The following is a 12,686-nucleotide window of genomic DNA, read 5'->3' on the forward strand; positions in this document are numbered from 1 at the left end:
TTCAATATTATGCATTGGTAATGAAAAGTCTTAAAAGTTACCTCCCTCTCACATCATTATACTCATGATGCTAGTTGGGAGGAATCATGACATGTGTATTTCCTTCACTTTTTTCAACCAAAAGAATTGAAATCATTTTCGAAAACAACTACTGTATTGTCAATGTGCATTTACTGATACAGATACAAATATGATGTGTGATAGGTTGTATAGAGGTGAGTAGTCTTATCGTGTTCAATACAGTATGTTGAAGCTTCAACCTATATAATATGATAATCAGAGGCGAGGCGTCCGGTCATCTCTGGATTCGCCGATTACTGGGTAGAAATTGATATTTAATGTTTATATTATCAAATTGAAAATATTTAAAATAAATACAAAAAGAGGTGGAGAAACCAATAGAGAAACTTTTTTGCGAGCGCGCCAAGCTTGAATAAAGTAGACTACTGCACCATCAGTTCCATCCGTTCAATGTGATTCTCAAAAATATGCGATTCCAGTAATGCTATTTAGCATTCGCTAACACCACTCTTCTGCATCATCACTCTCCCTCTCCCCGTAAACGATGGTGGAGTAAACGGTCACAAACATCGATATTTTCTGCGATTCCACAGTTCCGCGCAAGTGTTGCAAACCGTACGATTATTATTTTGTTTGCAATTTGTTATTGATAATTATTTCTTCTATGTTTGGTTTTGAAGCTCCTAAATTCAAAAATCTACTTTGTGAAAATAATTAAGCACTGAAAATTTAGTGAAGTGAACAACTACAAGACTTAACCTATTTCGGACTATGTGTAACTTTATCTAAATTTGGGAGAAGGATAGCACAATGTTACCTTATTTTTTCTCCCTGTCATTTTTGATGATGTACTTGTTGTATGAATCAATAGACTAAAGAATAACGAATTTCATTTCAATTTCTTTAATTAATTTGAGGGCCAGTTTCCGAGCTTGAGATTTAGCCAAGTTCCAGACTTTTCAACTCTAGGATTTTGAATAGTAAACTTATCTTATACTAGATGTCATCTTTCTCGATAAATAATCAATCATCCAAAATGATACATTATCTTTAAAGTAGGGGAGGGAGTGCAGCTTTCATTCAAACTTCCAACTGAATTGTTCCTGGAGATGACTGAGACAAAAAGTCATGCCTCGCCCCTGATGATAATATGAACATGTTGTCACGTTATTCTTTATATTTAAATAACGATTAGCCTCCTGCTTGGCATCAGTCGGTAGAGCATGAAATATTTGATATAATTATAAAATTTAGGTCGTGGTTTTTTAATAGGATACAGTCTCATAAAAATCTTTATAGGCCCAGGTATGAGCTTCCCCTATAATTCTTGTAATTCATTAAAAAAAAATATATATATATATATTATATATATATATATATATATATTATATATATATATATATGGTACTTATCCTATAGTGTTGAGGAATTAAAATAAATTGCACACCATAAACAATTTGATACATATATTAACAAATATTGCAAAAAATAGATCAGGGCAAATATATAAAGAGCGATCAAAAAATATAATATAAAAATAGAACAATAATCGAAATCAGTAAACTATCACAGGCTAAATACTATTCTATAAATTTATAGCACGAAACGTTACCATGTGCTTTTATTTTATAATCATATGCATCCGTTTGTATGTAGCTGCGATATAAGCTTGCTAATACTTGTCGACTTGGACAATTCTATTAAAAATAGGTTCCTTAAAATCAACTTGATAAATTGGCAACCAATAATCCAAATATATATATTAAATTCTCTAGTATATAATAGATTTCTTTGTATATATATATAATAGGATTTTACAGTGATTCACCGTCTTCCTTCTTTTAGTCGAGACCTCCATCTTTGCCTATCCTCCCATTCACCATCCCTTAAATTCCGGGCCTCCATAGCCTCATCCACCTCATTTCTCCATGATCTTCTAGGTCTTCCTCTAGTCCTTCGCCCAATTGGACTCCAATCAGTCACCATCCCTATCCATTTGCTAGCACTCGCCCTTCTAGCATGGCCATACCACATCAACCTTTTATCCTCAATCAACTTTATAATATCCCATTCCACTTTCATTCTCCTTCTTATCTCCTCGTTTCTCACTCTGTCCATTCTGGTAAGCCCGCAGCATCTCCTCCAGTAATCCATCTCAACAGCTCTCATCTTATCTCTTGCTCTCTTGTTTGTCACCCAAACCTCTGCCCCATACGTCATTATACTTCTGACGATTGCATTGAATATTCTATGTTTATTTTTCCTATGATATCCTTACTCCATATGATTGGGTGCAACTGTCGAATACAACTCCTGGTTTGGGCCAACCTAATCTTTATCTTCTCGTCTGTATCGCCATTTTTCATGATGGTAAATCCCAGGTATTTAAATTTATCTCTCCCTTTTATCACGGTGTTACAGTCAATTGACAAATCTGGTGTGCCATCGCTATTCGTTTGTAAATACTCCGTCTTGTCCACATTGATTTCCATCCCGGCTTTTTCATACTCTTCTTTCAACTTTCTCATCATGTAACTTAAATCTTCCTCATCCTGCGCAATAACCACCTGATCGTCTGCGAAACAGAGGGTGAAAAGGTGTTCTCCCCTGATAGGTACACCCATACCTTGACACTTCCTTTTCCAAGTCCTTAAGGTATCTTCCAGGTATATTTTGAAGAGAGTTGGGGACGAGCTGCATTTCTTTGTAATGAATATATATTTTATCTCAGGGTGCAAGATTCGGCACCTGATGGAATAAGTAGAGCAATTCATCTAGTGAATCAGAGCTACAACAAACTATCGCAAATTATTGCAAAAAATAGATCAGGGCAAAATATAAAGAGCGATAAAAATATAATATAAAAATAGAACAATAATCGAAATCAGTAAACTATCACAGGCTAAATACTATTCTATAAATTTATAGCACGAAACGTTACCATGTGCTTTTATTTTATAATCATATGCATCCGTTTGTATGTAGCTGCGATATAAGCTTGCTAATACTTGTCGACTTGGACAATTCTATTAAAAATAGGTTCCTTAAAATCAACTTGATAAATTGGCAACCAATAATCCAAATATATATATTAAATTCTCTAGTATATAATAGATTTCTTTGTATATATATATAATAGGATTTTACAGTGATTCACCGTCTTCCTTCTTTTAGTCGAGACCTCCATCTTTGCCTATCCTCCCATTCACCATCCCTTAAATTCCGGGCCTCCATAGCCTCATCCACCTCATTTCTCCATGATCTTCTAGGTCTTCCTCTAGTCCTTCGCCCAATTGGACTCCAATCAGTCACCATCCCTATCCATTTGCTAGCACTCGCCCTTCTAGCATGGCCATACCACATCAACCTTTTATCCTCAATCAACTTTATAATATCCCATTCCACTTTCATTCTCCTTCTTATCTCCTCGTTTCTCACTCTGTCCATTCTGGTAAGCCCGCAGCATCTCCTCCAGTAATCCATCTCAACAGCTCTCATCTTATCTCTTGCTCTCTTGTTTGTCACCCAAACCTCTGCCCCATACGTCATTATACTTCTGACGATTGCATTGAATATTCTATGTTTATTTTTCCTATGAATATCCTTACTCCATATGATTGGGTGCAACTGTCGAATACAACTCCTGGTTTGGGCCAACCTAATCTTTATCTTCTCGTCTGTATCGCCATTTTTCATGATGGTAAATCCCAGGTATTTAAATTTATCTCTCCCTTTTATCACGGTGTTACAGTCAATTGACAAATCTGGTGTGCCATCGCTATTCGTTTGTAAATACTCCGTCTTGTCCACATTGATTTCCATCCCGGCTTTTTCATACTCTTCTTTCAACTTTCTCATCATGTAACTTAAATCTTCCTCATCCTGCGCAATAACCACCTGATCGTCTGCGAAACAGAGGGTGAAAAGGTGTTCTCCCCTGATAGGTACACCCATACCTTGACACTTCCTTTTCCAAGTCCTTAAGGTATCTTCCAGGTATATTTTGAAGAGAGTTGGGGACGAGCTGCATTTCTTTGTAATGAATATATATTTTATCTCAGGGTGCAAGATTCGGCACCTGATGGAATAAGTAGAGCAATTCATCTAGTGAATCAGAGCTACAACAAACTATCGCAAATTATTGCAAAAATTAAAGATCATATGAACATGTATTAACAGCCTAGATTTGCCGCAATAGATCTCTGCCAAGGGGTTTGGTCAGATTCTACGTTGCATGGCTCGGTCGATTGTTAGGTCGCCGATCACTGAATGTTTATGCCTAACCTCAATCTTCAATATTGTGTTATCGCAGTGAATGGTTTTATGGTGTTAATTATGGAGGCGTTATCACATTGGCTATTGTCTCTGCGAATTGCGATTGCAACTAATAAGTTGAATAACTTAAAACAGTTTATAAACATATTTTTTGGTTCATTTAAAATAACAACTTTCAATTACTCATATAATGAGTGACTAGCATTCGTTTTCGATACAGTAGCAAGAATCGTATAACGTGCTGTTATTAATTTTTCTAATTGAAATTCCTCCATTGTGTGAAAATTCATTCATATCTCCGTCCTACTGGGATTTATGAACTTCTTGGGATTCAAAACTTATTTAGGATTTGAAGCTTCTTCTTTTCAAAGATGTGAGAACTATTCATTTCTTATTAGGCGTATTTGAAGATTGAAATAACAAGGAAACAATTAGCTCAGTAGGATAAGGTTCAAAGTTTACATATTATATGCTCCTCATTCTGCAATCCAAATATGAGAGACTCAAGAACAGTCCAAATTTTGATAACCAATATGCTTGAGAATGATGAAAGTGTGTTCAAGGACTCCCCCCCCCTTACCTTTAAAACCAATGTCGCACCCCCAAACCCAGTGCCAGTACCCACAGACGCAAAAATAGTCGTGACCATATCAAGTAGTATCATTTGAAATAGCTATAAAATTAGATGAAAAACGTGATTAACATTTTCACTGCTTAAATACAAAACTGAATGTTCAGATCAAATCAATCCACTTGGAAGGAAACATCTAGTGCGCAAGTACAAGTACGAAGGTCCTGTTATTACATACATCGAATATAATAATGAATTGTCAGAAGAATGATTGGGAGAGAGAGACCAAAGGCAGCCAAGTAAAAGATGAACCGATATGAGGTTCGGAAAAGCTAGAAAACGAAAGAGGAAGAGATTAAATATTTGGCGAATAAATCATGATGATTTTATAATATAATATCACTCTTAGCCTACGTCAAATTAGGTGAACAAATTGACAAGTTCAATTGATCATGATTCATCATCAATTCATCAATTGATCTTCCCAAGAAGAGGAAAGCAAGTGAATCCCCGACAATATCATCCCCACCAAAAACTGATGGCAAATCTACAAACAAGGTAGGTGATAATCAATCTTCAATTCGAGGTGTCAACTTGAGCCCGAAGCCCCCTCCAATCATATTGATTAATGTTGATAACTACAACAAAATTAAGGAGATTTTACAACAAGCCAACTTGAAATATAGAGCTACAATAATGAACAACAAACAACTAAAAATAAATGTTGAAATCGATCAAGATTACACAGAGCTTACTAAACTAATGAATTCTAAAAAGTTAGATGATAAACAAGCAAGGCCTATCAGAGTCATTGTAAGAGATCTCCATCCTTCTTGTGATCCAGAAGAAATAGAGAATGATATCAGGGATCAGGGGCTCAAAATCATTGATGTAGTTAATAAGATAAGAGAGAATAAAGTGGACGGTAAAAATAATGTAATCCGACTTCCTCTATTCATGCTTACATTCGATAATTCAGAAGACGCTAAAAAAATATACGACATACAGTACATTATGCAACATGTGAGTAAAAATTGAAGCCCTTCGAACCAATCATATTATACCTCAGTGCAAAAGATATTAGCAATACGGACATACTCAAAGGTATTGTCAACATGAAGCTATATGTGTCAAATGTGCTGGCAAACATTTAACTATAGAGTGCACCAAGGCTAGGACTACTTCGCCAAAGTGCTACAATTGTGGTGAAGCTCACCCTGCAAACTATCGGGGTTGTCTAGTTGCCAAAGTACTCCAAATAGAAGGGATAATCGGAATAAGAATAAAATCCAACATTCACAAATAAGAAAATTGTAAAAAAAATGTCATATGCTCATGCCACAAAAACGAATACCTATGATTATCAGATCCGAAGAACCAGGCCAAATAGTATGGATGGTTCAAACATTACTTCAATGTTGAAAGATCAAGCTGGATAATTTCTCTAAAAGCCTTGATATTTTAGAAACTGCTTCACCTGTACTGAACAAACCTCAAACAAGTAGATAAAGTCGAAAGAACTGAAAATATTAAACTTGGAATGCTAACGGCAATAGAAATAGAAAGCTAGAAATTAGAAATAGAAATGAGAAATATTTTTAGAGACAAATGAAATAGATATAAATGCTTAGTGTCTGAAACTCATTCAACAACTGATTCATTTTTGAAAATAAAAGGTTATAGAATATATCAAATTATTCATCCAGACAACAAAGCTTATGGGGCAGTGCAATAATAATCAAAAACAACATAAATCATTACAAAGAAGGCAACTTACAGTTACCGGGAACTCAGATCACAGTAATAGGAATTGAAACACTCGCACAAAATCTTAAGGTTGGAGCAATCTACTGTCCACCTAGATATAATTTGAAAAAAAAATGCATTACAAAACAATATTTTAGGTGGAGATTTTAATTCTAAGCATGTAGATTGGGGCTCACGGCTGTCATCAACAAATCAACAAAAGGAAAAGAATGAAGAGATGCTATAAATGAATCAGGATGCACTTACCGTACTTCAATGTGTCCAACATATTGGCCTACACACACAAATAAAATTCCAGATCTCCTTGACTTTTCCATATTGAAGAGAGTATCTAAAAATTTTATCCACATTGAAGAGAATTTCAACTTAAGCTCAGATCACTCCGCTGTAGTGCTCACAATTAGTGAAAGATTGATTCAAAGACGATCTAAATCTACACTCGTCAATAATACTACAGATTGGAGAAATTTTCAAATCTTTTTAGACAATGGAATAGACCTTAATGTTCAATTGAGGACCAAATAACAGTTGGAAGAAGAAGCTGAAAAGTTCACCACTCTAATTCAAAAAGCAGCATGGTATAACACAAGGGAGCGTACTTATCGGACAGCAGGAGTAAACTATCCGAGAGAAATAAAAGATCTAGTGATAGAGAGAAGAAGAGAAAGGAGGAGATGGCAGCAGTCACTGGACCCAGCAGAAAGAGAATTCTCAACAACAAGACTCAACAATTGAGAAGGGAGATCAAAAACTGGAAAGAAGAAACTTTCAACACCTATCTTAAAAACTTGAGAGCCGATGAGGAGACAGACTATGCACTCTGGAAAACTACGAAAAAATTGAAAATGATAAAATCACAGATACTATTGAAAAAGACTGATGGATCATGGACTTGAAAGGCCAGTGAAAAAGTGGAGGAATTCGCAGAATTTCATACTGTAAAATTTATAGTGAAATTAAAATTATTTGTTAGTCTTTGAGACTAGTTTTAATAACAATCAACATAGAGAATAATTGATCATATTTATGATGAAAAGAGAATGGAATATTGTAAGTTACCTATGACAGTGACATGAACAGTGTGCGTCCGCCACTGGTCGAGTGAATTGGCGCGACTGTCGAGGCAGCGGTACTGGCCGGCCTCTTGGTAGAGCACCCTGTCCAGCGAGAGAGTGGGCCCCGCCCCCAGGGGCTCCATGCGGCCCCCGCTGCCCAGTCGCCCCCAGCAGCCTGCTGCCCCCGCTGGGCACTGCAGCTGCACGTTGCCTCCCACCTCCACCTCCACCGCTGCCTCCTGCTGCTCCGTCACCTGCTTGTCCATCTCGGACGCCTCCTCTGTATTAACAAAGTTTCAACTGTATTAACAAACTGTATAAAACTAGAAGAATTGGATCAGCCCTAACTAATATTTTATGCAGGGCTGCCAATCCCCCCCATGGTCCATATCGCAAAATCCCCCCAAAATTTGGCATTCACTTAGGTACTTAATTCCTGGAAAGTTAGTAAAAAACTGTTTATTAAGAAAGTCCCCCCCCACTTTTCCTATTTTTTTCTAAAAATCCCCCAAAATTTTGCCTCATGTCACAACTTGCGACATCAAAACATGCTGTGGGAACCCCTGATTTTATGGAAATTCGGGAGAGAAGAAGCTCAAGTACCTTTTTTTCTCTCGCAATCATTTTTATGACTATAGTAAATGATAAGCTACGTTCAGGCATATTTCCTTGTATCAATATAGGAAGAGAAATCGTGTTGGGCGAAGGCATTTCAATTTAAGCCTTTTCCGAAGTTTAATAATCAATCTTTCATCAATTCATCAGTGCAAGCACATAAAAATTGAGAAATTTGAATCAGAAACACAACCTTACCCTAACCAATAATCTCACAAATTGAACATAATAGAAGAAATAGATTGTAAATTATTTATCAATCCGCGATAGCAAAGAAAACAATATTTTATGAATTTATTTGTTGAATTACGGTTGTGTAGTGAATTGGTTGTTGATTGAGGAAATGGATAATGGAGACAAGACGTGAACATACAGAATGATAAGAGTATTATGGCACTTGTAAGTATTCATGAATACAGAATGGAAGCATGTTGGTTAGAATTAATTTTTGTACAGAATATTGCTTTAGAAGGGAAATGATTACGGGATGAATGGTTCATTTTTGTAAATCAATAAAATAATTGATGTAGAGAGCTCTAAAACATAAAATAGTATTGTATAGAAGAGAATATTGATGCATTTCATGAGGCTGATGGGTGTACAGTCCAAATTGTATTATCCACGTATTTTGGTTTAAATTTAATTATATTTCTCCACAATAATAACAAATTCAATGAGAGAAACTATGTTCTGCAGTTTTCACAGGTTGTGTAGTAAAGATTTATTCGAAATGTGTGTGTGTGTGTGTGTGTGTGTGTGTGTGTGTGTGTGTGTGTGTGTGTGTGTGTGTGTGTGTGTGTGTGTGTGTGTGTGTGTGTGTGTGTGTGTGTGTGTGTGTGTGTGTGTGTGTGTGTGTGTGTGTGTGTGTGTGTGTGTGTGTGTGTGTGTGTGTGTGTGTGTGTGTGTGTGTGTGTGTGTGTGTGTGTGTGTGTGTGTGTGTGTGTGTGTGTGTGTGTGTGTGTGTGTGTGTGTGTGTAGTTTGCTATGCGATGCGATGCTATGAGAATGCTGTTAAACGAGCTCGGCGCGTTGAGTTCATCCACGTGAAGTGCAGTTTGTGAGATAAACGGAATTCAGCTCGAAGAGAGAAGCATGCCACTTTGCACTGATAAGAGCGGGTACGTTGTCTTTTGGGAAATTTCTCATGTCTTCCGGGCATCGGGCTATGCTGCGGCGTGGCTTTATCGAGCACATCTGCTACATGGCTCCTCTCAACAAAAATATGTCGAAGACTATTTTTGTGGCTTGGTTCAATCTAATGAATCGGAGAATGATATTGCAGCTGAAATGTTAGTTCCTCAAGAAAGATGAAACTTTCAAGCTTTCTTGGGAAAGCTTTGTTCGAATCATGTCTTACGTTATAAACTTTGCTTTTCTCTGAGGAAATTTCTATCATGGAATATTTTCTCAATCGCATTCATCTGCAACAGTCAAGTAACAATACCACTTCCAATCCGACCTATACAAGATGCAATGCCTTACTTGGATTTTCAAATCAAATGTGTATCAATATTGTAATTGAAACTCGAGAAGCAAGGGTGTTGAAAAATTTAACTTTGAAAAATAGAAATGTCAAAATGCAAATATTCGTTGACAACTCAATTTGAATGTGGCTTCCCATTTATTTATTTGTATATTTCTACACATTGAAAATAATGGAGCATATGATTCAATTATCTTCATTTTGTGGAGAGAATTTGGATTTTAATACATCAAAATTGAATAGATTCAATTGCGACTCCCGAACTGGAATATCACTTGAATACTGTTACGGAATTACTGATGCAAACTATCATACTTCAATATTCCCTTTCATACTTTTCAATATTTCTCAAAGAGGAGAATATCCACGGCGTGAATAAGTTTTCTAATTTTCATTATTTATTTATTTATTTATTTATGGAGACAACAGGTTACCCCTAATGTGTCTCCTTCACAAATACAACAATACAAGATTAACAATGAGCAATGTAACTTACAATTGCAATAATGTTAAAAGAAAAAAAATATATAGAAATACACGAGAAGGAAAAAAAATAGATGTATACAAGAAAATTATCATAAAACTGAATATAGAAATGAAAAGATTCTAAAATTAAAATAAAAAATGTTACAAAGAATTGATAAAACTAACAAATGAATGTCAGAGGACTGATACCTGCCAATGAAGCAACAAAATGAGTAAGAAGTACACAGTGCAATAGATACATACCTATATACAGCAACAAATAATCGACAACACGACCGAGCAAGGACATCTCACAATAGACTGTTTAATATTTTATAAAACTTTTCACGAGAGAACCAGAAGATTTCCAGTTGCCCAGAGTAGCAGTTGAAAAGTTTTTGAATTCTGTAGACCGGAGAATTATAGTGACTCACAGTTCTGGTACGGGGCACAAAAAAAGAGAAAGTGGAGCGACGTGATATGGTAGATATATAAATATTGACATATGGAAGCAAATATGGGGAATCTATTTTATTATTTAATAGACTATGAAGGAAAATTAAAGACTTAACATCTCGTCTTGTTTTTAATGATTGCAATTGGAAAATATTTCTCAGAGTGTCAGAGGGAAAGTCAAACGGACAATTGAAATGGAATTTCCTGAAGTACATGTACCTTAAAAATTTATTTTGTAAACGCTCCAAAAGTAGTACTTGATCAATACAATAAGGGTTCCAAATTTCAGACGCATACTCAAGAATACTTCTGACAAGAGATTTATACAGAAATATTAAGGGTGAGACATCATTGAAAGGTGAAGATGTTCTCAGGATAAACCCCATCTGCTGATTGGCTCTACTACACAAAAGGTCTATATGTCTATTGAATGTAAAATCAGAGCTGTAAATCACACCCAGGTACTTAAAAGATTCTACCTCCTCCAACGGTACACCATCAATACTATAGATGCATCTGTGTGAAGCTACCTGCCGGGAAAATGATAAAGTTTTGCGTTTAGCTATATTTATTCTAAGGCCATTATTCATAGACCATACACTTAGTTTATCAACATCAATTTGAAGGCTAAGGCAGTCATCAGGGCTCAAAATCGCTTTGTACAACTTCACATCATCTGCATACATCAGACAGGATCAGCCATCAAAGACAGCAGGGAGATCGTTAATGAATAGAAGGAAGAGGAGTGGTCCAAGGTTAGAACCCTGAGGCACCCCAGATGTACAGTTGAAAGTTCTAGACTTGAAATTATGTACCCTAACATACTGCACTCTTGAATGCAAATAGCTCTCAACAAGATTTGCCAGGCTTGTACAGAAACCAATCGACTTTAGTTTTTTAACTAATATTCTGTGATTGATTGAATCGAATGCCTTTGAGAGATCCGTATAAACAACATCAACCCGCCCCCCACCGTCAAGAACTCTGGATACCTCATTGCTGAACTCCATTAGATTAGTCACCATAGAACGGCCTGACAGAAATCCATGTTGCTCGTCCGCGATGACTCCCTTCACTTGCCTGTATATAACTGATATGCAAAATTCTTTAAAAAACTTTGGAAAAACAATTTAAAATTGATATGGGCCTATAATTACTTATACCAGTTCTTTTACCTGACTTGAAGATAGGAGTAATCCTAACAACCTTCCATTTAGAAGGAAATTGGCCAGTCCTGATCGATAAATTGAAAATGAATTGTAATGGACTAAAGAGTACCTCTGCACAACCCTTCACAATAAAAGTAGGTATCAAGTCAGGGCCCTCAGAACAGCTAGATCTAAGGCTTTTAATAGCAGACAGGATCTCGTCAGAGGAGACAGAATCAATACCAATACCCAATCCCAAGCTCCCAGACATCTCCAGCTCATTCTCATGCATATCAGGGGCGGCGTGTGAATCAACCTCATAAACTGACTCAAAATATTTCGCGAACCCATCTACAACCACAGAACCGCAGTAGGACTCCCCATTCAGCGACATCGTCGACTCCATAAACGAAGTTTTTCTTTTGGAATTTACATAATCCCAAAAGTTTTTTATACTTCCATTTAAGCCTGACTGAATCGATGTCAAATAGTTTTCATGAGACTCAGATATTCTAGCCTTCAAGGATGTTCGTAAACTTCTGAAAAGGTTATCATGGTAAGGGGACACTCTTCTTTTTCGTGCACATCTATCTATTCTTAATCTTCAAATCAGAAATTATATCAGGAGTAAACCAAGGAGGGTATTTATTATTTCTTTTCTTCAATACGATCCTTGGAATACACTCATCCAGATATTTGTAGAGTAGACTATTGAACTCGTCCACTGCAGAGTCGACATCAGTACAGCCAAACACAGAGTCCCAACAACAGTCCCGCAGCTTACAATAAAGTTGAAAGTAATCCCCTTTAGAATAATTATACCGGGATTC

General features: G+C 36.3%; 1 protein-coding gene across 1 annotated transcript in view; it reads right to left on the reverse strand.

The window, feature by feature from the left end:
• Positions 1–12,686, reverse strand: part of LOC111057576 (hemicentin-2) — a 280,587-nt gene that overhangs the window by 16,856 nt on the left and 251,045 nt on the right. Inside the window, exon 6 of the mRNA XM_039423908.1 lies at positions 7,694–7,969. Coding sequence (XP_039279842.1) covers positions 7,694–7,969 — 276 coding nt within the window. The remainder of the gene's footprint in view (positions 1–7,693; positions 7,970–12,686) is intronic.

Source organism: Nilaparvata lugens, chromosome 3 (genome assembly GCF_014356525.2).
Source record: "Nilaparvata lugens isolate BPH chromosome 3, ASM1435652v1, whole genome shotgun sequence".
In the NCBI taxonomy this organism is placed as follows: Eukaryota; Metazoa; Arthropoda; class Insecta; order Hemiptera; family Delphacidae; genus Nilaparvata; species Nilaparvata lugens.